This window comes from Chrysochloris asiatica, unplaced genomic scaffold, assembly GCF_000296735.1.
Source record: "Chrysochloris asiatica unplaced genomic scaffold, ChrAsi1.0 scaffold00033, whole genome shotgun sequence".
NCBI classification, from domain to species: domain Eukaryota; kingdom Metazoa; phylum Chordata; class Mammalia; order Afrosoricida; family Chrysochloridae; genus Chrysochloris; species Chrysochloris asiatica.
The window spans coordinates 4,285,011-4,296,968 of record NW_006408551.1 but is presented as its reverse complement, the minus strand read 5'-3'; the positions used below and the strand labels follow the sequence as shown (position 1 = coordinate 4,296,968).

General features: G+C 51.1%; 2 protein-coding genes across 4 annotated transcripts in view; one reads left to right on the top strand and one right to left on the bottom strand.

Moving 5' to 3' along the window:
- Positions 1-533: 533 nt before the first annotated feature.
- Positions 534-2,949, bottom strand: TSPAN31 (tetraspanin 31). The gene is made up of 6 exons (XM_006859499.1): positions 2,616-2,949; positions 1,975-2,142; positions 1,543-1,623; positions 1,090-1,221; positions 710-823; positions 534-608 (listed from the first exon to the last, which is right to left on the bottom strand). The coding sequence occupies exons 1-6, from the start codon at positions 2,676-2,678 to the stop codon at positions 534-536; spliced, it is 633 nt and encodes a 210-aa protein (XP_006859561.1). The 5' UTR covers positions 2,679-2,949.
- A 3,556-nt stretch (positions 2,950-6,505) lies between these two features.
- Positions 6,506-11,958, top strand: part of AGAP2 (ArfGAP with GTPase domain, ankyrin repeat and PH domain 2) — a 16,726-nt gene continuing 11,273 nt past the window's right edge. Inside the window, exon 1 of one of the 3 annotated variants that reach the window (XM_006859498.1) lies at positions 6,506-6,753. In XM_006859498.1, coding sequence (XP_006859560.1) covers positions 6,594-6,753 — 160 coding nt within the window. In that variant the 5' untranslated portion in view covers positions 6,506-6,593. Of the gene's footprint in view, positions 6,754-10,340; positions 11,503-11,958 lie in introns of those variants that run through there. The other 2 variants (XM_006859496.1, XM_006859497.1) reach the window with 2 other exon arrangements.

Genomic DNA, 11,958 nt, shown 5'->3' with positions numbered 1-11,958 from the left:
ATGGTTCTTTCTTTGACTGGCATTGCCATTGGGGAATTTGGAAAACCCACTTGGAAGAAGGAACTTCCTTACAGAGTCTTGAAGACTTTCCTTAAGTCACAGGGCCCAGGCAGAGAAGAAAGGAACATGTTGCTTCTTAGAATGTGGGGTATATGATAGATTTCTTGGTTGTTTTCTCTGGCTCTGTCCCTGACTTTCACTTGGAATCAGGCCAGAATACACTGAGGTGGTCCAGCATGTAGAAGGGTAAGAGGGGAAACAAAGCCAGGAATGACTCCAAACCCCATCTCAGGCACGCCTAGGCATTTCTTGCATCCACTTAGGGAGAGGTGAAGATTTTCTTTCTTTTCCCTATAATCTTGCTCCAACAAAAACATGTCAAGGTTTAAAGCTTAACTTGTTCAGTCAGCTTTAAGGGATGTTGCACAGGGTCTTTTCCTTTTTCTCAAACAAAAAGGGCTATAGACCCTAGGTTTTCCCTAAGGGAAAAAGAGGTTAGGGAAAGGAGAAGAGAAGTCAAAGGATCCAAAGTCTCATAGAAAGGCACTAGGGTTGGCTCGAGGATCCTTCAGATTGCGAAATCTCATTGCTAACCAAATACCAAGGATCTGCAGAAACAAGGAGAGCGATAAGCATCAGTTCTGAATCTCTTAGGATAAGACATGTTGAGAAAATGTATACATGAGAGAACTGAAGAATAGAATATTACCTCTGTAAAACTGAAGAAGAGTCCAACACCCCCCAGAATTTTTAGGGCTTCATCTGAATGGTTAAGAATCTTTTCTCCACACACCTGGCATGGAGGGTTTCGGTTCTTGCAAATCTGAGGATAAAACAAACGAGTTTGGAGAATGCAAAATTCCTAAGCTGTCCTATCCCAATACCTATGGTGAATGTCTAAAACATATTTACTAGTACCTGACCAGTATTCTGTAGACTACAATTCCACTGGTCCTGTCTACCACCTCTCAACACATAGCCCCAATACAAGACACCTGCTAGAGGAAGACGTAATGACATCCCAGCCCTTATATCTGCCTATTTGGACATTATCCTTTTTCCTCTCTCTCCCCCCCTCCCCAGACTCACTGCATAGCATGAAGTAGAATCTTGTTGATTCTGGTACGTGAGGTTGAACAAGCCACAACAATCAAGACTTCTTTCCAGTTCATTCCGGGTTGTGTTGCTCATGACCCACCAAGAAGCATTAATGACATCTGTCTTCAGGATGCAGGCAAAGGGAATGATTACTTGATGATAAACATTAAGTAGTACCCTACATCCTGAACCCAGTTACAGTGCTCAATTTCCCTTTTCAGCACAGAGAGTCACCATCCCTCATCCCTCACTCAGAAACAAGAATGTGTGTGGTCATACAGACATGATGAATACCCATTTCAGGTTCTAAATCAGTAGGAAAAATTAACCAGATAATGTAAAGACTTAAGAGTCTGAAAGTAATGAACCTAAAAAATGATTGTTGTGTACTTGGAGGTTTGGATTCCAAAAAAAAAAAAGCACTTAAAAAGACAATTCCCTTACCTGTTTGCTTCTGTTAATAGCCAAACAGGAGCAAGAGATTCCAAACTGGAAGATGAAGACCAAACCAAGGATGATTATATACTGAGGAGAGTTATGGAAAACACCAGTCCTGTTATTGTTAAATGTCATTGAATCAGTTCTGACTCAGCAATCCTGTTTAGGGTTTCCAGGGAATGTCTGGTGGGTTTGAACCACAGACCTTGCAACTAGCAGTCCAGTGCTTGTATTGGACTGCTAGCACCATACCAGAACTCCGTGTGGGCTTATCCTTAGAACTACAACTCTTGTCAGCTGAAAGCAAAATCATCAGCTCTTTGGATTGTGTAGTATATGGCAAGGTAAGACTTATCCCTGAGGTCCTATTAACAATCTCGAACTTTTTCTTAGACTACTTGGTTCCCCCATCACTTCAGGTGGGAATACAAAGGATACAAAGAAGAGCAGAACTTGGTGGTGGTAGACAGCACCCACCAGTCCAACCACAGCGATGAGGAGAAGGAAGACTCCAACAGCAATAACTCCTCCGATGATGTGGATGCTGGACACCAGACCCAGGCCCTTACCCCAAGCAGCCACTCCAATGAGCAGGAAACCCACCAGCTACGAGAAACAGATGAAATTAGTGCAGGATACATCTCAGAATACTAGCGTGCTTGTACAGATAAGGTTGAGGATTTGGGCCAAAAGAGAGCATTGAAGTTTGTGTAAATGTGGGGAAGAAAGAGGGACCGGGAGCTCGTCCTATTGCAATTCACACGGCTGAGAAGGGTAGCAGGGAAGGAAGAGACTGAATGTAAAAACTTTTTTTTTTTTTTTTGGAAAACTCGAGTTCACAGGCCGGATGACTAGATGGAGCTTTATGCTTTTCACTTATTCCCCACACTCACACAAACCCCCCACATCACAGGAAGTCTCCCGTCTTCCCACGGAAGTCCCCAGGAATTCCCTCTTTGCCGGAAGTTCCCAGGAATCTTCCCGGAAGCACCAACACCCCTCTCCCCACCGGAAGTCCCCTGGAGATTCTCGCCTCTAGCCTTTTTGCCCTGAAGCTCCCCCAACCTCCAAAACCTCACCATGTAGACCACGTTGAGGGCGCACAACGCATTCTTGGAACAGGCAAAGCCGCCGCAAACCATCTTCCCAGCTCTAGGGACCCAAGAAGTCCCGAGGACTGGGGGGAGGGTCTTGGGGACCGTGTTCTAGGGCTCCGATTGCTTCTGTCTCTTTAAATCGAGTCCAGCCAAACCCAAGCCTCGGCGCTCGCAGTGTCCCACTCTGCCTCGGGATTGGCGAAGCTTCGGGCTAATCCTGGATGTCGACGGCCTGAGTGCCAATCAATCCACATTACGTCACTGACCCGCCTCCCCGCCCCTCCTTTAGGTTCTTCATTGGATGAAACTTAAAACTGAGACGGGGGTATCCAGAGATTCTCATGGGGACCAAATTCTGAACTTCAAAACCCCGGATTGAAAACTGAGTTTTTTGTGATCGGATCTGCAAAAGGGCTAATCCAAGGCTCGGGAAACTGATAAAGAAGAGGGAGAAGGTGGGGCTTCGAGAGCCTACCTCAAGGGCTCCTCCTCTCGAGGGAACGCCCTCCCCCGTCCAATCCTCTTGCCCTGAAGTGACCTCACCATGACGCCATTATTTTGTTGTTATTTCGTCACACTTGGGAACACCCAAAGGAACAGGATATTGAGACATTTAGCGTGGCCATAGAGAGGCTAGGCACAGCAACACGCAGCAAATTCTCGTACGTTTGCAAGTGCATTTACTAACACATTTGTCCTTATCAGGTTGTGAATATCCCCTAAATACAGTGCAGAAAAAATAGCGGCCTCGGGTTTGTGCACTCCATATAATATGTGACAAAGTCACAAGTGAACATATCGGTGTGCTCTGCTTCTTCAGAACATATACTTACCAGATCCAGAGCTTGCAAAACATGTCAAAGGGAGAAGTCAGGGATAGGATTAATATGAAGGAAAGGAGCCTTCACATTTTCACTCTGGGGTGGGCATAATGATTGATCAATAAATATTTATAATTGAATAGGTGCATTTTGGGGAGCGTGATGGCTCTGTAGGTTAAGTACTGGGCAGCAACCACAAGGTGGAACCCACCAGTTGCTCTGCTCTGCTTTCTGCTTCCGCAAAGATTGACAAATTCAGAAACCCTATCTATTCAGAGAGGTTATGAGTCGGAACGGACTCTATGGCACTTAACATACAGTGAAGAAAGGTTTAGTTGCTCGTTTCCCCAGGAGAAAAAAGCAGTTGAAACAAATGAAAAAAGGCTTTCAACTCCACAGAATGATCTAAATTTGTGTACAGTTATTGGCTAAAAGTGTGAGTTCCAACTTGACCACTGTGTAACGTTTAGTCAGGAAACAGTGCCTGTTTCCTCATCTGTGAAATGGGGGAAAATAACAACCTATCTCTAGGGTTGTTGTGAGGATTAAATGAGTTAATTCCATATATTTCCATGAAATTTTTGAAACCCCTCATGTGTACAATGCTTAGAACATTGCTTGTTTTGTGTGCAGTGGCATCTGTTCCAACCTTATGTAGGGTTTCCTAGACTGTAAATCTCTATGGAAGCAGAAAGGCTCATCTTTCTCCTGAAGAGCAGCTGGTGGGTTTGAACTGCTGACTTTGTGGTTAGCAGTCCAATGCTTATCCTACAGCTCCACCAGCACTCTCTCACAGTTTGTTGTTAAATGCCGTGGAGTTGGTTCCAACTCATAGTGACCCTGTATAGAGTTTCCAAGGTGCAGCTTGTGGGTTTGAACCACTAGCAGTCCACTGTTAATCCTACAGCACCACACCAGGACTCCTTTCAGTGGGCTGTTGTTGCTAAATGCCATGGAGTCATAGGGACACTGTTTAGGGTTTTCAAGGAACAGCTGGTGGGTTTAAACAGCCAGCTTTGTGGTTGTGCAGTGCTGATTTTTACAGCAGCACACCAGGACAGTTTGTTGCAGTTGTTAAGTGCCGTCGAGTCAGTTCCAACTCATAGTGAACCTGTATAGGGTTTCTGAGAAGCAGCTGGTAGGTTTGAACTGCCGACCTTGTGTTTCGCAGTCCAGTGCTGATCCACAGCGCCACACCAGAAATCCCCTGTTTAGGAGGCTAAAAGTCCAAATTCAGACTGCTGACTCTGGAGAAAGGTTCGAATCTTCTTTCAGCATCTGGAGGTCCTGCATTCCTTGAAGATCTCTGTGCCTTGGCATCAGTCTCTCCCCGATCCAAGTACTTCACAGTGTCTGGCACATAGTAAATATTCAAGTTAGCTATTATTATTTAGGTCATTTTATAGGTGCCGGCTGGTAGTCCCAACACCAATTACCTTATCCTTATCTAGTTATAATCCTCTATCCTTCACAGATCAATATCAAGAAGATTTACAGGAAAAGAAGCATTTGGCAGAGTCAGAGAGGTTTGAGTCTTAAAACCACTGCCATCACCAGCCTCCTTATCTTCATCCTGTCCTCAATTCCTCATATACCCTCTTTTTCAGGTCGTAAATCAAAAGCAGGACAATGGTTTTAGGGAGAAGGGAATTGGCTGGCAATTTTCATTGTGTAATTAAGTGAATTAACAGTAGAGTAGAACCTGGAGTCCTGGTGTGGTGCTGCAGGATAATGAGCCAGAATGCAAAGTACTTTAAGCTGAAAGGTTGGCTGTTCAAACTCACCAGTGCTCCTTGGAAACCCTATACAGGGTCGCTATGAGTTGGAATCAATTCCAACAGAGTAGAACCGAACCTTTGTTCCACCTCTATCTTTGTTTCACCTATTCCTGGTCTCTCTGAGCCTTACTTTCTTTTTCTGCAGAATAGAGATACTAAGTCTACCCCTCAGACTGTCATATATGAAAGGATAGTATACATGAAAGTGTGCTATAAACTATTAAGTGTTGTTGTTGTTAAGTGCCATAGAGTTGCTTCCAACTTACAGCCTTCCTGTACAGGGTTTCCGAGGCTTTTTAAATCTTCTCAAAAGCAGAAAGCTTCATTTTTCTCCTGTGGTTGGTTAGCTCAAACTGTGGACCTTGTGGTTTGCAGTCCAGTGCTTATTGTATGGAGTCACTGTGCTCCCAATAAGTGTTTGTTGTTTTGTGTTGTTGAGTCAGTTCTGACTCATAGCGACCCTGTATAAGGTTTCCAAGGAGTGACTGGTGGGTTTAAACCTCTGACCTTGTGGTTAGCAGTCCTACAGTGCCACAGGTATTAGAGTCATGTTAATTATTGTGAAAAATGTAAGTGAACATGGAGGATAGTGGCTTTGTCCCCCACTATAGATTACTGTCCCCAAGGCTACTTGGTCCCTTAAGCAGCAAATGATTGATCAGTGGGGTAGATGAATAAGGAAAAGTTATGTTGCAAGATGTCAGTGTACAGGGCTCATTGGGTTATGCAGAGCAGATCGGAAGTACAAATGTAAACTAGGATGCAGGACTATGAGGGTAACAAATCAAGTGTGTGTGGTTATCTGTAAGAGTTTGGGATTGTACTTGGGACCTGCTTGGGGCTTGCCACATGCTTCTAGAACCAACATCCATCTTAATTAGCTACCTTAATTACAGGAGGCCCTGAGTTCTGGTGCGGTGCTGTGGGTTAATACACCAGGCTGCAAAGTCGTTTGCACTGCAAGGTTGGTGGTTCAAGCTCACCAGCTGCTCCTTGGAAATCCTATACAGGGTCACTGTGGGTCAGAATTGACTCAAGGGCACTTAACAACAACAACAACAGGAGGCCCTAGTATACTTGTTAAAGTCTCTCCATCCTCCTGTCTGAAGAGTCATAACAGTTGCTGGCTGGCAGGGCTGATGGGCCAACACTAGGGGGGGTGAGAGGTACAAGAGGTAGTGCTGTCTCAAGCTGTGGGTTTGAAACTCACCAGTCAGGAAGTGAGGCCAACAGACGGAAGGGTGGGCAGAAGCTGGATTCTGGGGCACAGAAGAAGGGGCCTCCTGGGAGCTGGGGCCTGTGAAGCCATGGGCTTCAGGGCCAAAAGTTGCTATTAGCCTGGCAAGACAGGTCTAGGCATTATGAATGCCCAGAGGCAGCTTGCTGCAGCTGCAGTGAGAGCAGAAGTCAGACGACATGCGGTGGCCAAGCAGGCTCTGAACCGCCTCAGGAAGCTTGCAGAGAGAGTGGGCAATCCTGAACTACAGGATAGCATCCAGGCCTCACTGGACATCATACGAGGTAAGGGAAGGGTCAGATACCAACCTGGGGGACCAGTAGGGGCATAGAAGGACTAACCGGAGCATACACTATTTCCTAGTCCCCAAGGTAGAGCTGGACTCTAAGGAAGAATACATCTGAGGAGAATGGAAAAAGTCATGGGAGGGGTCATTTTTTTCTTTCCCCAACTCTACTCATTCTCCCAGGGGATCAAAACGCCGGTCAATGCTGAACTGACCTCCCTGGCAATGGAGAAGTGGGTGAGCATAGGAAAGAAGGGCTATGACAGACTAATAGTAGACTTGGTCCCTGCTTGGGAAGTCCAGAGCAGGAAGCAGTTCGGGGCAGAAGGTTCTGGGACTAAATAATGTATTAATTCCCAGGGTGTGCTAAGGATCAGTGACCTCTTGTTCTCCAGCTGTAGAGAAACACACACACACACACACACACACACACACACACACACATTGAAATACACCATGCAGAGAATCTCAGGCTCCTAAGGCCACACTAGCATTCACACAACATGTTCTGGACAGCTGAATTACAGAGAAGTCCCCAGGACTCTTCTTGGTCACCTCTCCTCCCTATGTTCCTGTTCCTGTCTTCCCCCAACACACCTTCCGCTCTACCTCCTTAGTGCCATTAGAGCAAGTGATGACAACACAGGGAGGAAGTGCTGCCATAGCAACACCATCGCCACATCCTCCTGCCTCCACCCCAGCCTCCAATTCGGTGGTGGGGCCCTGGCAGGGACAGCTCTTCTCCATTCACAAAGCCCTGCCACTAGGGAAATGATAGAACTGGGGGTCTCTCCACTCCAGCCTACTTTCACCTCATTCATCTCTGAGGTGTCAAAAAGCTAACAAAAGCAGACTGCTCTGCTCATGGAGATGGTCAGAAGAAAAATGTCTTCCACCACATCTCACTCTTCTAACCATTTTAGTCCTTTCCATTCTTAGCTATCTACCTGAGAAGTTAGGAGATGTTCTCCCCATCAGGGACACCTCTTGTCAGAGCTCTCTGATGGTAGAGGCTACCAAAGCCTAGCTTGGGGAAGTGATGGTTTCATTCCTTCCTATGCTTCCTCCTTCCCCTGGCCTTTCTGAGGCTGGTACTCTCCTACCTCTGGTTCCCCACAGCCACACTTTCTCCGACAGCAATCGGGCTGGCTTAGGAGGCGTGGCCACAGAGTGCCTCCTAGGGAAAGAGTCTAAGCCCCACCCCGTAAAGAAAAAAAAAAAAAAAGAAACAGAGAGTGGTTTAGGTGGTTACTCTGGCACAGGTGTGCTACTTAGCTCTGGAAAAAGGAAGCGATGAAGAGGAGTGGAGGCTGAAATCACAGAGGAAACTTCACTCATCCTAAGTGATTTGTTTCATTCCTTCTTTAATAAGAGTCAGGATTCTGTTCCCATTAAACATAAAGGAAAACTGAGATAACTAAAGGAAGGAAAATTAAGCCAGAGCCAACAGTTTTTCGCCCTTGTCTTCAAAAATAGACCACTGAAGGGTACGCTGTCCTGGGAATGGTGTTATCGAGGCTCTGCAGACTGTGTAAGGGAGGGTGGTGTGGACAAGCCGCTGGGCCACGACCGCCTAGGTTTTCGTCTTCGGTACAGGACCTTAGGAGGACAAAGCGCACCCCGCATCTTGGCTCTGCCCTCCACCCTCACCCCCCATGAACAAGCACGCTGCCGGCTCCTGCCTCCAAGAGCCGCCCACGGCCGCACTTATTATAGTCTGGGCTGCGTCAGGAGGGTGGGACGCCAAATCAAGGGAACGCTGAGACTTCCTGAATCCCAATCCCGACGAGGGGTCTCCAAGGCTGCAGAGAGCGCTTCGCTTTCCGTGCCTCCTCTCGTTACACCCCTCCCAGAGTCCCGGTCTCTGTTCTTCCTCGGCCTAGGCCTAACCCCTTCACCTTCCGCCCGGGACTGGAGGATTGTGAGCCTTGAACTCCAGAGTCCCTAGCGGGGATGTTTTCCATTTTCTCTGCTTTAACCTTCTAAAAGATTCCCACCCGGCAAACCTCAGGAGATTGGATGGGAACCCAGGAGAGGCAGGCTTCTGCTGCCTCTACTAGGAAAGGATCCTTATAATCAGGGAGCTAACCCCCCACTTGTGGGTAACCAGGTGCGAGGATGGTACCTCCCCTAGACCAACATCTTCTGGAGGGTTCCCCACCCACCAAACACAAGGATCTCTCTCTTATCCCCCGCAGTTTCTGAGGCACTCTTAGAGCTGCGGTTGCTATGGAGACCAGATGCATTTTGGTATGGGGGTCCTGTTAATCTATAGATATATCCCTCCTTCCTCCACCTCGAGTGGAGTCTTTGACTCATCTAGACTTGGACTTCCTGAGTCCCCATATTTCTCCCTCCCCACCCCCTTTCTTTATACCCTGCTAAATTCCTTGTTTGTCCCTGTCCCAGGGGAATACTTTCCAAGTTCACTCTAGGACAGTCGGCTCAGGTCGAGACCCTGTTAGTGTATTTGCATGTGTGTATTGGTGCTGGGTCAAGGGGAAAAGTACCTACAAGAGAAGAGGGGTCCTGGGAAAAGGATTCCAGGGTTCCCTACTTTCCCGCTTCAGCTTGACGGGGACCTAAATTTGCTCCATTTTCTCCGTGATCAGTACACCCGCACGTCGATTTTCACCCTTGCGCCTAAATGTCTCATTCACAGTCACACCCCCAATCTTGGTGTAAAAGAGGAGGGGGTTAGGCTGTTGGGAGTAGGTGAGTCCAAATCCCAGGAAATCCAGCCCAGGATTTGGGGAGGGGAATCCAGTCCTGGGTTTTGCGCCGCCTTCGCAGACAGCCGTGCTGGTGGATAGGAGGTGGGGGGAGATAGGGTTGGGGGGGCGGGGGGCCGCCTCCTCCTCTATGTGAGGGGAGCGCCCGGACACAGCGAGCATCCGGACCAAGCCGAGCCCCGGCGAGCCCCCGGACCCTTCGCCCGGATCTCACGCCCCTCCCCTCCCCTCCCAGACCCCAGACCCGTGGGTTCCCACCTCCCTTCAGCTTCCCTCCTTCCTCCCCCGCCGCCGCCTGTATCTCCATCTCCAGCATCCTCCCTGCGCCCAGCGAATCCCCCGCATCGCCAGCCCATTCGATCCCCACCCTCCTGATGACCCCTTCTCCGACCCCATCCGTGGCCCGGGTCCCTGGAGCCTCTATTCCTCGTCCTTGACTCCCCTGCACCATTCCTCCTCTCCCCTAGCCTCCGGCTCTCCCTTTCTGTCCTCTTTCCTTCCTTTTCCCCCAATTGCCCCCACTACCGTCCTCCCCGCCCTCCTTCGCCCATCTCTGCGCCCCCACCCAGGCCGGGGTACACTGTCCGGCGCACCTCCCTGGAGCAGCACCAAGGTCCCGGGGCTCCAAGGGGGTGGGGGCGCAGGGCGGGGAGCATGGGGAGGGGGCGCCCTGTGTGATGGGAGGGGGGCGCAAGCGGAGGCGGCGGAGGAGGCGGCGACAGCGGAGCCGGGCCGGGGGCTCAGCGGGGTCTGGGGTCTGGGGGCAGCGAGCAGGGCGGCCCCATGGCTGGGCCCCCCTGAAGCAGTCCGGGGGAGTCCCCTCTCCTCCCCAGCTCGGGGGTCTCGGGTCCCCATGAGCCGGGGCGCGGGCGCGCTTCAGCGCCGGACAACGACCTACCTCATCTCGCTGACTCTGGTCAAGCTCGAGTCGGTGCCTCCGCCACCGCCTTCCCCGTCTGCGACCGCGTCCGGCGCCCCTGGGACCAGGAGCACCGAGCCAGGGGATCCAGGCAGCCCCCGAGGCGCGGAGGAGCCGGGCAAGAAGAGGCACGAGCGTCTCTTCCACCGACAGGATGCGCTGTGGATCAGCACTAGCAGTGCGGGCACCGGGGGCGCCGAGCCCCCTACACTGTCCCCGGCTCCGGCCAGTCCGGCCCGCCCGGTTTCCCCGGCTCCTGGCCGCCGCCTCTCTCTCTGGGCCGCCCCCCCGGGGCCTGCCCTCTCCGGGGGGTTGAGCCCCGACCCCAAGCCTGGGGGCGCCCCCACCTCCTCCCGGCGACCCCTGCTCAGCAGCCCCAGCTGGGGGGGTCCAGAACCCGAAGGCCGGGCAGGAGGCGGCATTCCTGGCTCATCCTCCCCTCATCCTGGCACTGGCAGCCGGAGGCTCAAGGTGGCGCCTCCTCCGCCAGCTCCCAAGCCTTGCAAAACCGTGACCACGAGTGGCGCCAAAGCCGGAGGGGGCAAGGGCGCTGGTAGCCGCCTGTCATGGCCCGAAAGCGAGGGCAAGCCCAGGGTCAAGGGGTCAAAGAGCAGCTCAGGGACGGGAGCCTCTGCCTCTACTGCTGCCACCGCCGCAGGAGCAGGGGGCGTTGCAGCTGCGACCTCTGGTGGGGCCGGGACTGGGCCTGGAGCACGAGGAAAGCTGTCCCCTCGGAAAGGGAAGAGTAAGACCTTGGACAACAGTGACTTGCACCCGGGACCACCCGCCGGCTCTCCTCCGCCGCTAACAGTTCCCGCAACTCCGGTTCCAGCTGCTGCAGCCACCACCACTTCGGCGCAGCTCCCAGGGCCTGCACCTCCAATCACCCTGGAACCGCCTGCTCCGGGGTTGAAACGGGGCCGGGAGGGGGGCAGAGCATCCACTCGTGACCGCAAAATGCTCAAGTTTATCAGTGGCATCTTTACCAAGAGCACAGGGGGGCCTCCTGGCTCCGGGCCCCCTCCGGCAACCCCCAGTTTGTCTTCTGGCAGTGGGTCCCGGGAACTACTCGGAGCCGAGCTCCGCGCCTCCCCTAGTGAGTTGGGTCAGGACCCGAGAACAGATAAGGGAGGGCACCGGGAATGCTCAACTTGAGGTGGTAGGGGAGCGGTGTGCAGGATTGAGTTAAGGAAGCGTCTCTCTCTTGGGTGGGTGGGTGATTCAGGTGATTCAGATTCTGCTAAGTTCTGGAGCAAAAAGTAGGAGGTCCTCAAGTGGGGGTGAAAATTACCCCGACAAGTGAGACCAATAGATTTCAAAGGGTCTCAGAGGGCTTTATGGGAAAATAATGCCCGTGGTCAGAGTGATTATAGGAAATTGCGCCCAGAGAAGCCCAGACTCCACTTCTAGCCTCTGCTGAGTCCAGGAGCATGGAGACAGGACTTTGCTTTGTCCAGAGGGACACTTGGTGGTGAAAGGGGATGAGGAGGCCTCAGTTTCCCCTGAGCACTCAGGCAGGTGGCATACAGTGTGACCTAGCAGGCAGCTCCTC